Source organism: Bombus terrestris, chromosome 11 (genome assembly GCF_910591885.1).
Source record: "Bombus terrestris chromosome 11, iyBomTerr1.2, whole genome shotgun sequence".
In the NCBI taxonomy this organism is placed as follows: domain Eukaryota; kingdom Metazoa; phylum Arthropoda; class Insecta; order Hymenoptera; family Apidae; genus Bombus; species Bombus terrestris.
In genome coordinates this window covers 3,859,596-3,871,816 of record NC_063279.1, presented here as the reverse complement: position 1 = coordinate 3,871,816, position 12,221 = coordinate 3,859,596, and the positions used below count along the sequence as shown (strand labels likewise).

The following is a 12,221-nucleotide window of genomic DNA, read 5'->3' as shown; positions in this document are numbered from 1 at the left end:
TTAAAAATTTTTCGAGATGCATCACTACTTATGTTTGCTTTGAAAATTCAAAGATACTAACCGTACTTTTAATCAGCTTTTAAATTTCGCTTCTTGCATATTTATGTTAGCTGCTTCTCGTTTAGCTTTTTGTAATTTGGAATATTTATCGAATTATAGTGGAAGTTAAAGAAAGTTGTAAGCTAAATTTTGTTTCAAATTGAATAATTATTGAATTTTATGTAAACATTTTGTTTTTACGGTGTCTGTTACAAAATGTAAATTATTGTTAGTGATTTCTTGTATTGTAAACTATAGTTTAATATTTCCTGAGATAATCGCGTAATACGTGAAAGAACACTTTCAGAAAATTCTATGGTTGTGGCAAGATTGGAGATACGATCTTTTTATATTGGTATATATTTCTTCATGATATCATATAAAGTGAATAATTCCTAGTTCTTGCTGATGTATAACAGTATTTTTATATTTGCAGAAAAGGTCTTTCGGTGGTTTCCAAATATTTATAATTTTGGACAATTTAAGAACTTATAGAGATTTAAATCATATATTTCTTTTTAGTTACCGAGCAAAAAATGCAATTATTTCGAAGATAAAAATATTTACGATACAGTAACAAAAACAAATAATTCTTTTATTCAATTATTTCTATGAAAATAATTGTACAAATTGTTTAGTCAGATTTATTTTATTATTAGATAATAAATATAATAGGTGTATAAAATAAATTGCTTGATTCAAAATTGGAGAGACAGAGACGTTCTAGTTTTATGATGCAATATCGAACCATGTTGAGCTATGACTTTATGTATACATACATAGTTATCTATAGTTATCTATTCGCAGTCTCGTTGTGCTGTATGAGAAAGTTCACTACTTTAGAATGTTGTAACAAAATTTCTTTACATTTGGTTACAAATAAAATAAAAGATTGTAAAACATGTGAAACTTTGGGCACGCATAAAGAAAAATTTAAGTTTCTCCTTATTATACAATTAGTCTTCACAGTTTAGTGTTTGTACTTTTAGAAGGATGAATCTTCTGCTCATAAATGCAGTTTATCTTTTTTTAGTTTTCTAGAAAATAGTCCCTGATTTATTCAGCGCAATATATTTTATTTTATCATCATATATAAGCAATATTTTATAGTTATCTTTAAAATAGTACTTGTAATAATCGTTACTTATTTTGTGAGACACAATTTTCACAAAGCACAAGTTAGAAATATCTTTCCTTGTTTTCACCCTACAGATTCCTTAATATCCAATATTAACTACAATGTTTCGATCTTTTAATTTTCTTTCTACAAAATTTTTCGTGTATTAAAAATATTTAATATCCTATTCGATCGATTAACGCCAGATAGACTTCTTTCCTACAGGAACACAATTTCATATATTTTATTAAATTATACATTTCTAGAATTTCTCGATCCATTGTCTCTTAAACAATCAGTAGTGCCTAAAACTATTACCATATCGCGTAGCTATTCAATTCCATTGACTAGGCATCGAACGAGGCCGTGGATCTCGATCGGTCATACATATTCCCCTGGTATCCCGTTTAGACCGGAAGAAGTATCGAGGTGGACGCGTTTAGGGAACTATATACAATCATTTGGTAATACACGTTATATCGGCATGTGAAATTATCAAGTCTACGCGCAGTTGAGATACATGTCTTCGTTCATCGTTTTCGCGTTCGCTCGCTAGTTACTAGCGCGTTAGTCCTCTCTTCTTAACACGGAACTTTCGACCACTCGTACGGTCGACGAATAACGCTGGTTACTTCAGTTTATGCTCGGCTCTGTCGTTGGTTGGATCGTGGAGAGAGAGTGGTCGTCAACAAAGAAGACGATCGACGCGACGAGACGCGCGCTCACGCGTTATCTTCGCCGGAAGCCCACTGAGCAAACGAAAAATTTGGTAAACTCAATCGACGCTACTTTCGAATTCCCTGCGTTTTCTATCTAGTTAACTGGTCCGTGTATTTTTCTTTCCTATGCTCTTTTGTCCGTTTGTTCTCTTGTCTCTCTTGTCGTTCTTTCCGGCTACCATCTAGCCTCCACTGGCCCTTTCTATTCTCAGTCGTTCGCTCTGTGTTACTTTCCAACCAACCTTTCGTGCTACGTTCCGATTTACGAGGAACAAAATAGGAACAGACACACGTCCGTCAATCGTGAATTCAAGCTCGATGAAGGAGGCACTTTTCGGCGATGATTCATGCATCGCGGTTGTGTCGTGTTGTGGTCTCAGTCCATGCGACCTATCAGAATCATAGTGTTGACAGAAATTAGAAGAGATCAGGAAGACGACTAGAAGCAACGTGTGTGATCCTGTGCAACATTCGGTGTCGTGCGTCGTGCTTTGTTGATTCAGAATTTGAAAACTCGTCGCTCTTCTTTCTTTTTCTTTTCTCATATTTCCTTTCTTCGTTTCCGTGTATGCACATTTTTGCTTATCGAGAATGCCACGCATGTACATGTTATGTTGATAACGTTAAAATACTAGTATAGTATTAGTAAAATGGTAGTATAGTAGTTTTTCACGTATACTAATAACGTTTTCTCATTCTAATAATTTTCCATGTTGTGCAAAATAACTTCTTTATGGTCATCTTAATTGATGGATACTACAATTTGTGTTTTACTTGCTCGTTTTTCGAAATTCAATATTGTAGAAAGATTAGCGGACGGCAGGGAAGTTAGTTTATTCGTCAGTGAATTTTTATTAGTGTTATTTTGTGTTTGTTGTAATTAGTTATTTAAGAGAGAATTTTCCTTTGTTGATTGAGTATCGAATTAGATAACTTGCATATCTGATTGTCTTCGCGCATTAATGTGATTATTTATAATTTAGTACTTGTAACATGTTCAATTAGGATGATTTTTTTGGATAGTTAAATGGAGCTCATTATGGAGTTGATTAACGGAGGCTTCAAGTCGCTCAGCTTTCCTCAATTGACTGTCCTAACTACGTGGTGTTAAATGTAATTAATTTTCATTTAGTAGTCAACTTTACTTAGTTTGTTTAATTTCATTCAGATAATTTCATTTATTTCGTTTATTACAATTTATAGTAATTGGTTTAGTAGATGTCAGCATAAAAGTGAACTCTAACAAATTTAGAAAAAGTTTGTAATTTTTAATTATAACTGTTATTTTTTCTATCTTACTATCTTAACAAAAATTATTTGTTTTTACATTATCTTTCTGTTGCGATTTCTAGACTCATTTCTTATGTATATATATATTATTCAGATTAGTAAAAATCATTGGATTAGGTCTATTTTTTTTATAAACATAGTATTTGTTACCAATTATGTTCTGTGTGGAATGTGTGAGAAGGTTAATCGGCGAATAATTGACATGGGAGTCGAAGTATGATATACATACTTTACATGCTTGATCCACTCAATTCGAATGTAGATTAGCGTCAAGGTCAAAAGAAGCAGATTTGATGGTTTTCAGCAAGGAGTTCATGTATGTACATTATTGATAAAATAATTGGACATTTTAAGAAGTAGCAGTTGTCATATGTACATTTGCGAAACATTTAATGTTATAATTTTTGCGAATAATATCTGTGGTAAAAAATAAAAAAGAATTTTTAATTAAAATTTTTACAACTTCGATAAGATGACATTTTAATTTCATCCTTTTTATATACACGATGAATAGCGCAATTTAATTTATGAACCTAATTATCAAGAAAATTATTTTGATTATTTAAAGCATCCGTGGGAATATTTTTTTTATGTATCTTTTAGTCATATTAGAATCACCGAAGCAAAATATAACGAATATATTTTAATAAGAAAAGAATTTCACTTCTTCTTAAAGCTCTATTTATTATATTAAAAATTGTTCCGTTATAAACATACAAACTATATATTAAAGTTTTCATTAAATTCTACAGAATCGGTAAAGTAAGTTTCTTTTTGCATTTAAATAGTTTAAAAAATAAAGTTTGAGATGAACGTTGGAAGAAAGTTTCTGCTTCGGTAACAAACAACGAAAAGAATTTGATGTTTTGTTTATAAAACGCTGCTTGCGACGCGCTTGTACATGCGCTAAAATATACACAGAAGTTTCTCCGCTATATAGATTTACTTTCCAAGTTCGAGTGAACGCGTGGAGTAATCTTCTCGAATTTACTAATTTTGAGTAACAAAGTGCACTGGTAGCATAAACGATGACGTGGTTTGTTCTTCAGGTCGCATTATGCCATGTCGGAAATTCGTAATTATGATTTATACACTAAGCAAACTGAACTCGCCGTCTTCTTCGAAGAACTTGGCGGAAGGTTCACCCGTTTCTTTGTATGCAATCGTTACTTTTCCTTCCGACCAACAACTCTATTGTATTATCGTTGCTTCGAGGCTTCTCTTCAACTAGAATCGACCGTTTAATTTTAATTGGTTCGTGCTGTTTGACCCTTTCCTCTCTCTTTGTTATCGCAAGTGATATTGATATTCACGGAATAGTAATTATAGGATTATCTTTTATCTAGCGTTCGGACCACAGTTTCAGCGTTCGTTCTTAGCCGTGAAAGAAAAAATCTCTGGTAAAAAGTGGCTCTAATTGTAGCAACAGACGATATTTCTCTTTTCGAAAGTTAACATTTTTTTAGCAAAATAAATTTTCGTCTCTCTTTAAACACGGCCATAATGGTGTACGCCTTCTACGTTTAGAATTAAACAGGCGCACATATACGCGCCACTTTTGATCATTATAAATTAGAATACAAATACCAAGCAACTCCCGACCGTTTAATGTTCTTAGAAAGTAGTTTAACACTTTGTTACTACGATTACATGTGTCTCGCCTTGGTATGGTGTGCGTCGTTCGAAATTTGTAACGTTTTCAACATGGTGTCCCTTGTATTTGGTAGCAGTTTTTATTGTATAAGAAAGACGCACATCAAGATAAATCGTATTCACACGGATTGGAGTGATCATGTTTTATTAAACCTTGGCGTAACGCGGAATGGAAACGAAACTGCGACTTTCTACCTTCACATTGTAGATCGTGGCCTCTTCTGGACAACTCATTTTTATATCTTTTTTTATCACGTTTCTTTCTCCCTTGTCATAAACTTTTTTTTATATATTTACGCGATTAAAAGGAATATATAGATTCGATAAAAAGGAATACTTTGTCAAAAACTATAATTTATAATAATTTAACACGCGTATCACACTATTGATAACGATAGGATTAAATCAAAATCAAACTAGTAATATTTAAACTTTGTCAGTAGATGAAATTCTATATCTATGAGGCTCTTGATATCAAGTTGCACATTATTTGAAGACGGAAGAGTCCGTAGGATAAAAATCTTTTATCTATAACATAATGATTCACGTAAAACAATTATGAAATTTCTATGGATTCTTATTTTAAATGTTTAGTTATTACTTTGAATTCTTTCGTCAGAATACTCTTTATTATTTTTTAATGTTTCAATAACGTAAAATATATATTTCGCGATTTAGTCCATCGCTACTTACGCCATTGGTTTTGATATATAGACTGTTATCGTCGTATTAAATACACGTATGCATACGTTCACGTTTGATGCACATTTATCAACACGTGATAAAGCGTGCGAATTGTTTAATACTATGTGTACACCGTTTTAAGATATAATTATTGTAATTTCTTCTTTGCTTTCCATGTTATTCTTTTCTTCGATTTTGATGATTTAGTTTAAGTAAATCCATTAATAATTAGTGTTACTTGCAGACGAAGTTATAAATAATATAACGAATTTAGTTTGAATAATCTTTGAAAATCATCTTTACCGAAAACTAAAGTCAAATATATCCCCAGAAAATCTAATCACGCTAACTTTCTTTTAAGATTTCTGAATTTTCCTCAATTTAAAATATCCGTTCTATTTTGCCTAATGTACATTGCCTAATGCATTATCGAAGTACGTGTGTAATAATTCTTATCAGACAAGCGCTATTATGTATTTTATCGGGCAAAGCAATATTTATGTACATATAATACACGTTATTTCCTGATTTTGCATAAACACTCTCACCAATCAGACAAAAGATTATTATGTCTTCCAGTATTTGCTACTAACTAGACTAAATTTTGAAGTTAATTCTAATAAACGATAAAATCGAATTCATTCGCAAACTGAAAAGATTTTTTGACTGTAGGTTTTTATATAATATGAATTGAAAGGTGTTTGAACTATGTAAGCAACGTTACAACGACATTTTTTAATTATGCGAGACCTAAATATAACATTAAAAATTAAATTTCACGTTTTGCTTACTTATCTAGATATCTGTATTTATGGTAACCTGCGAGACAAAAGTATATATATTATCTTTATAATGACAAATATTTAGATTCTAATATATATTTTCCTTATGTAGCACGAAATATATTTAATAGTGAAACTACCAATCTATAGTATAATACTATAGATAATTATAATTAATTTGGCATAATAAAAATGACTCAATAACGAATACAACCCTGCTTCTATCCTAATAGAAATGAAAATTCATTTTCCCAGAAATACTTCTATATTTTTAACAATTTGAATGCCATAACAAAAATTTCTCCGGATGTCCACGACCAACAGCGTTGCCCTAATATTTTTTCTAATCTATGTCAAATCATGTTTCCACCATCTTATTCTTATTCGACTTTACAATCGTCCTACTAACTAAAAACGTCACGAATTAATCCCTCCGTTCGTTCATTCTTCTTCATGAAGTAGCTTTAACCTTTCTTTTTCTTTATTTTTCTAGAAATCATCGATATCCATCGGCAGAAGCGTACAAGAAGCTGAACAATGACGATCGCGGAGAATACAGAGTCGAAGAGTACGGATTCGACGAACATTTCTAATACCAATAACGAGGTCCTCGAACGAAGTTCTCTGAACGAGGATTCGCAACGACCGGAGGAGGCTTCGAATTCGAGCACTGAAGGCAACCCTCTTTTAGAAACCGACGGTAAGAACTCGTCGGTGAGAATCGACGTGTCGATCGCGAAATCGAACAGGACGGATAAGGACGAGGATGATCGAGCGTCGATGAACGCCTCGAGGAAGGATGCTGATGACCGTAACGTGATCGTTCCACCGGATGGTGGTCTGCGAGCGTGGATGGTCATGATAGGCAGTTTCATCATCAACGGTGTTCTATTCAGCGTCATAAACACGTACTCGTCGATCTACCTCGAGTTACAGAGGAGACTGTTAGAGTCTGGAGAAACAGGGGCATCTTCGAAGGCAGGTAAGTTCTCTGATTGTTCATTATCACTAGCGAGAATATAATAGATATGGTAAGTGATAGGAGAATTTAGTTGAGTAGAGTGTAGATAATTGGTGCGATGTAATTTGTGGTAGTTCTAATATATTATTTATCATTAGACCGTGAGCATTTATGCAAATACATATTTTTATGAATATCGTTAAAGAAATAGAACTTAAACAGGAATTTATTTCACTCGGTGATCATGCACTCTATTACGACGAATATACCATCGCGTTTTTACATCTTTAAATTTTTGATATATAAAAATCCGCAGTCTATTTATCGTTAAAGATTTAGATTACGTAGAATATTGAAATTTGTGTGAAAGGCAGCAGAATACATAATTTGTAGGGAAGAATATACCGTGTACGTATAACATATATATGTCGGCTGTGGTCGAGGAGAAGATAAATAGGAATATGTGAGTATACACGGCTGCATAAATAAGAACATTCGTATATTCAGTGTCTTTTGGTTCGTATCATCCTTTATCTTTTTGATATACGCGATTGAAGACTGATAATATCGTTCATTAGTTCATTAAAAGAAAAAATTAGTTTTACAGTGATCTTAATTGGCGCCTATCGTTGTCGTATGTCGTTTATTAGTTAAAAATAAAAACTTAGTTTTGTATTGATAGTTTAGTATCGATAGTGCTTTTACTTTATGGTTATCACTGGAAGCATGACATTGCAAGTAAGGTTGTTCTTAATAAATAAAAATAGATAAATTGTAAACATTTTCTATATATATATATTACGAATATGCATGAGAAGTCGTTTAAGCAATCATTAACGTAGATAATTTTTAAATAATGTTAAGATAATAAGCTTTTATCCCTTTATCTTCTTACCTTGAGTATAGTACAAGATATTTCCGATAAAATTATCTCTTTTTTATTTCTGATTGATGATTTCTAATAATGGGATATCTTTATCAATAAGTGCACTGCATATGCTTGTGTAAATACATTTTTCCTTCGTTTCGGTGCATTAGTCACAAAGCAACGAACAGTGACATAAAATAACGTTTTTCAGCACTTACAATATAATATAAATAACGTGAAATCCTTCAGAGATCAATATTCCAGGTTTTGACTTCTTCAGTGATTAGTTAAATGATGATTAGATCATGTTTTATTGAAAAACTAGACTTTGTTCAGTCTACTAATTAAAAGATGTATATTGATTCATATTGAAAACTATTATTTTTATTAAGGAGTATCATAAAGTGTAAAGACACTGATTCAAATGAAATGAAGTATATCGCATAGACTGTAACATTTGTAAATGTGTTGTACCGCGATTCGTTTTCTTTTTTACTTTATATTATTCGATAAAAGGAAAAGAAGCTAAGATTAGAGTTGAGAAAAAAGAAGCAAAAAATCGTGTTCTTTTATATCCACTGCGGTCAATCATTGTCCCAATCACTGGCTCAGTGCAGTCAATGAACTGCGCGTTATCTTACCATTTTTATTATTTAACAATTTTTATATTGATATCACCATTTCTAATAGTTTCATTCGCGGATCAGTGAACTGCAAGCGATTATCATAATACTATAAGTTGTTGATATATTTTTCCAATAATATTTTTCTGTAACTATCTTACTCGCGTCGCGTCTGATTCAGTTATTAGGTTATAACCCTTTACGAGGGTTAATCTATTATTAGCATATTATTATCAACTTTGTACAAGAGATCATAAAAATAGGAAAATTAATGCTAGTTGAATCATAATGAAAATTAAGCTAATATATCGCGGTATGTATGTATTAGGTTGTCCGGAAAGTGTATTTCTTTTACAGACACGTCTTTTACAACGATGCATCTTTATACAAACATGAAACCTAATCTGTCGAATGTTGTGATCTTTATTTTGATAGAACAAAATGGATCATATGTAATTCGATAAAATAATATAAAACGGAAAACATTGTGCATCCATTATTTCCTTATAAAGCGAAAGAAACTTTTCGGACAACCTAATACGTATCTTTGGTATATGTATGAATGTGTGTTGATATATGTAAATGTTTATACATATATAGGTACATATATAGGATATATGCAGTAGATTTCAATAATCTCGTTTGTAATAGGCCGTGAGCCTGAAATACGAATAAACATACTATACTATACTACACTATACTGCAGTATTAAGTTTATCTCAATAACTGTTTATGGAATTAATAAATTTTGAATTTTTCTTGTCAATTTTCACAGGTCGTTAACTTTTTACTGTTCTTTTTATTTCTTTTTCACACATGGAAGGATTTACAGCAATAAAAATACAGCTATAATATTGAAATTCTGTTTATTGGAAGAAAAAGAAAGGTGTAGGTTTCACGTGAAAAAATTTAATATTTGATGTAAATGCTTATTACTACAAATATTAGTTGAGTATTTACAGTACGTCCGAAAATGTACTGGATCTTTCGTCGATCTCTGTCGGTTTATTCAAATTACCTTGGTTATAAAACGAAAGAAACACAGCTACATCCCTCTCGTTTACTTTATGAACCTAATATGCATTTATAGCATGAATTTATAAATAATTGAAGTCAAGCAACAATCAATGAACATTCTAATACGAATACGAACGATACACGGCGTAATTGAACCGTTAATTGGTTCGTGGCCTAAATCCGACATTTCAAAAGTACTGATGCTTCCTAAGATTTAATCGTCGTTAAGTGAAGCATGGAATAATTAATTCGGGTAGCGTATCAATTAAACCGATCGATCAGGCTAATCATCCGCGGAGTCAATGCACTGGACAACCTGGATCTGAATTAATCGACAATTACATGGGTATTAATAGTAACGAGGGTCAAATAATATTAATCTGGGGGTAGTTACTCTTTAAAGTAGAACTAGGTCTTTACTAAACAATACGAGCATTAAACGACATCTAAGATCATGAATAAATGGTCCTTCTTGTTTATTATTATTAATACCATACTTATTTGCGTTCATTTAATCGATATTCTTGTGAATATATATATTTTCGATCTAATTAAGCATATGTACTTTGACATATCCTAAATTTCGACAAACTTTATGTACTCTTTGATATTTTCTTTTTAAACGAATCATTTGTTATTATGATCGATTATATTATTTTTTATTTATTGTAATCTTGAGCTTTCGGTTTAGGATGGTTGCCGGCTTACATCGTATTTACTTATCACTATGTTATATGCGACTCACTGGCAACTATGAATTAAGTTTGGTCATTTTTGGGAAACGATTTGCCTAATATGAGAAAAACATTTTCGTTTAGCAATTGTAATGTTTCATTAACGTCTAATACGTTCTGTTGTACTTTATAGAATTTAGTGGCGAGTTACCGGAGCTTGAAGTTACTAACCGATATCAAGATCAAAGTAAACGTTTCGTTGTATATTGATAGCGTGATAGAACTTCTGTTATCAGAATTTCCATCGCTCCAATACTCTACGAATATCGGGACATTCTGCTATCTGAATATTCTATTATACATACAACGCCTTTTTGGTAACGTTTTGTATTCTGTTTCCTTTTCATAGTATTCCCTACAAACAGAATTACAATACATAGCATAATACATATATACACTATTCCATGCAGAAAAACTAACTTCAAACAAGTATTAATTTAAAAGATAAGGAGTATATGAAATCTAAGCTTCTGTATTGTTTTTAAAAAATATACATATAAAAGATAAATAGAAAAATTCGTTATTCCAAAAAATTGCGTTCAAATGGAATTTCTATCACATAGTTTGAGTAATGGAAGTTTCATCGGACGTTCAAACGTTTTTACGCATATGTCGGCAGTAGATTAGACATATTGTCGCAGATAAATTGTCGAAATTGTCAAAAATTGTCAGAAATTGTGGAAAGCGGTCGTGCCTTTGTTCCAGCTTTGGTAGGGTCGTTAACCATTGGTACCACGTTCTTTTTATCGCCAATTTCTGGCATTCTCACCGATAAAATTGGGATTCAGACGACCACATTTTTGGGCGGTGCTATTGCGTCCAGCGGTATGCTTCTATCCTCAATATTTTCTAGCAAGGTAAATTATTTCTTTCTTTTTTTCATTTATTTCCGTGTAATCATCTAACGAAATAACTTCATTACATCGATCGCGTTAATTTCATTTCTACTTCGAGAATCAATATCGATCTAGAACGTATAGTGTAAAATTTCAGTTTGACAGACGTTTACAATTGATTCCTACATTTTGCCCTTCTCCTTTGTTGTCATTATTATTCAATCCTAAATTATCTATTTGTTAATTATAAATTACACCCACGTTCATCATTTTCATCATATATTTATAAAATTATCGTACGTATCATTTGAATGATTTACCAAACTTTACGTTTCGAACAGCTAATCGATTTTTCTTGCACCATACCGAATGATCGAAATTTGTATTCCATCAACGCATATACAATTCATCTAAGTGAGTCATTTAGACGAAATGAGTCATTAACTATATTTAATTGAAAAAGCTGATCACGATAAGAATAAAAATAGAACACCGTAAAACAATTTGCACGAAGATACGTTATCCACCATATTACATCCTGTTCTTCTCGTTGTCATAATCGACTCGAGTTATTTTTAGAATCGCTGTGCTTCAGGTGACATTACTATATTTGACTTATGGAGTGATGTACGGACTTGGTGCTAGTCTTGCCTATACACCGAGTCTAGCCATCTTGGGACATTATTTTAAGAGGTACTTGGGTGTGGTCAATGGTATCGTCACGGCTGGAAGCTCTGTATTTACCATTCTTATGCCATACTTAATCGAAGTCATACTTCTCCTTTTCGGTTTGGAAGGGACGTTAAGATTTTTAGCTATGCTCACTGCGATTGTCATGGCTTGCGCTATTCTCTTCAAACCGATTCCACGTAAGTCTTAATTCCTGTTATTACTTGCG

At 32.1% G+C, this 12,221-nt stretch overlaps 1 protein-coding gene across 10 annotated transcripts in view; it reads left to right on the top strand.

The window, feature by feature from the left end:
• Positions 1 to 12,221, top strand: part of LOC100652167 (monocarboxylate transporter 10) — a 47,166-nt gene that overhangs the window by 25,499 nt on the left and 9,446 nt on the right. For 5 of the 10 annotated variants that reach the window (XM_012313405.3, XM_012313404.3, XM_048409979.1 and 2 more), the window contains 3 exons: positions 6,778 to 7,266; positions 11,193 to 11,344; positions 11,919 to 12,192. In XM_012313405.3, coding sequence (XP_012168795.2) covers positions 6,822 to 7,266; positions 11,193 to 11,344; positions 11,919 to 12,192 — 871 coding nt within the window. In that variant the 5' untranslated portion in view covers positions 6,778 to 6,821. Of the gene's footprint in view, positions 1 to 1,499; positions 1,926 to 6,777; positions 7,267 to 11,192; positions 11,345 to 11,918; positions 12,193 to 12,221 lie in introns of those variants that run through there. The other 5 variants (XM_012313408.3, XM_012313403.3, XR_007225677.1 and 2 more) reach the window with 5 other exon arrangements.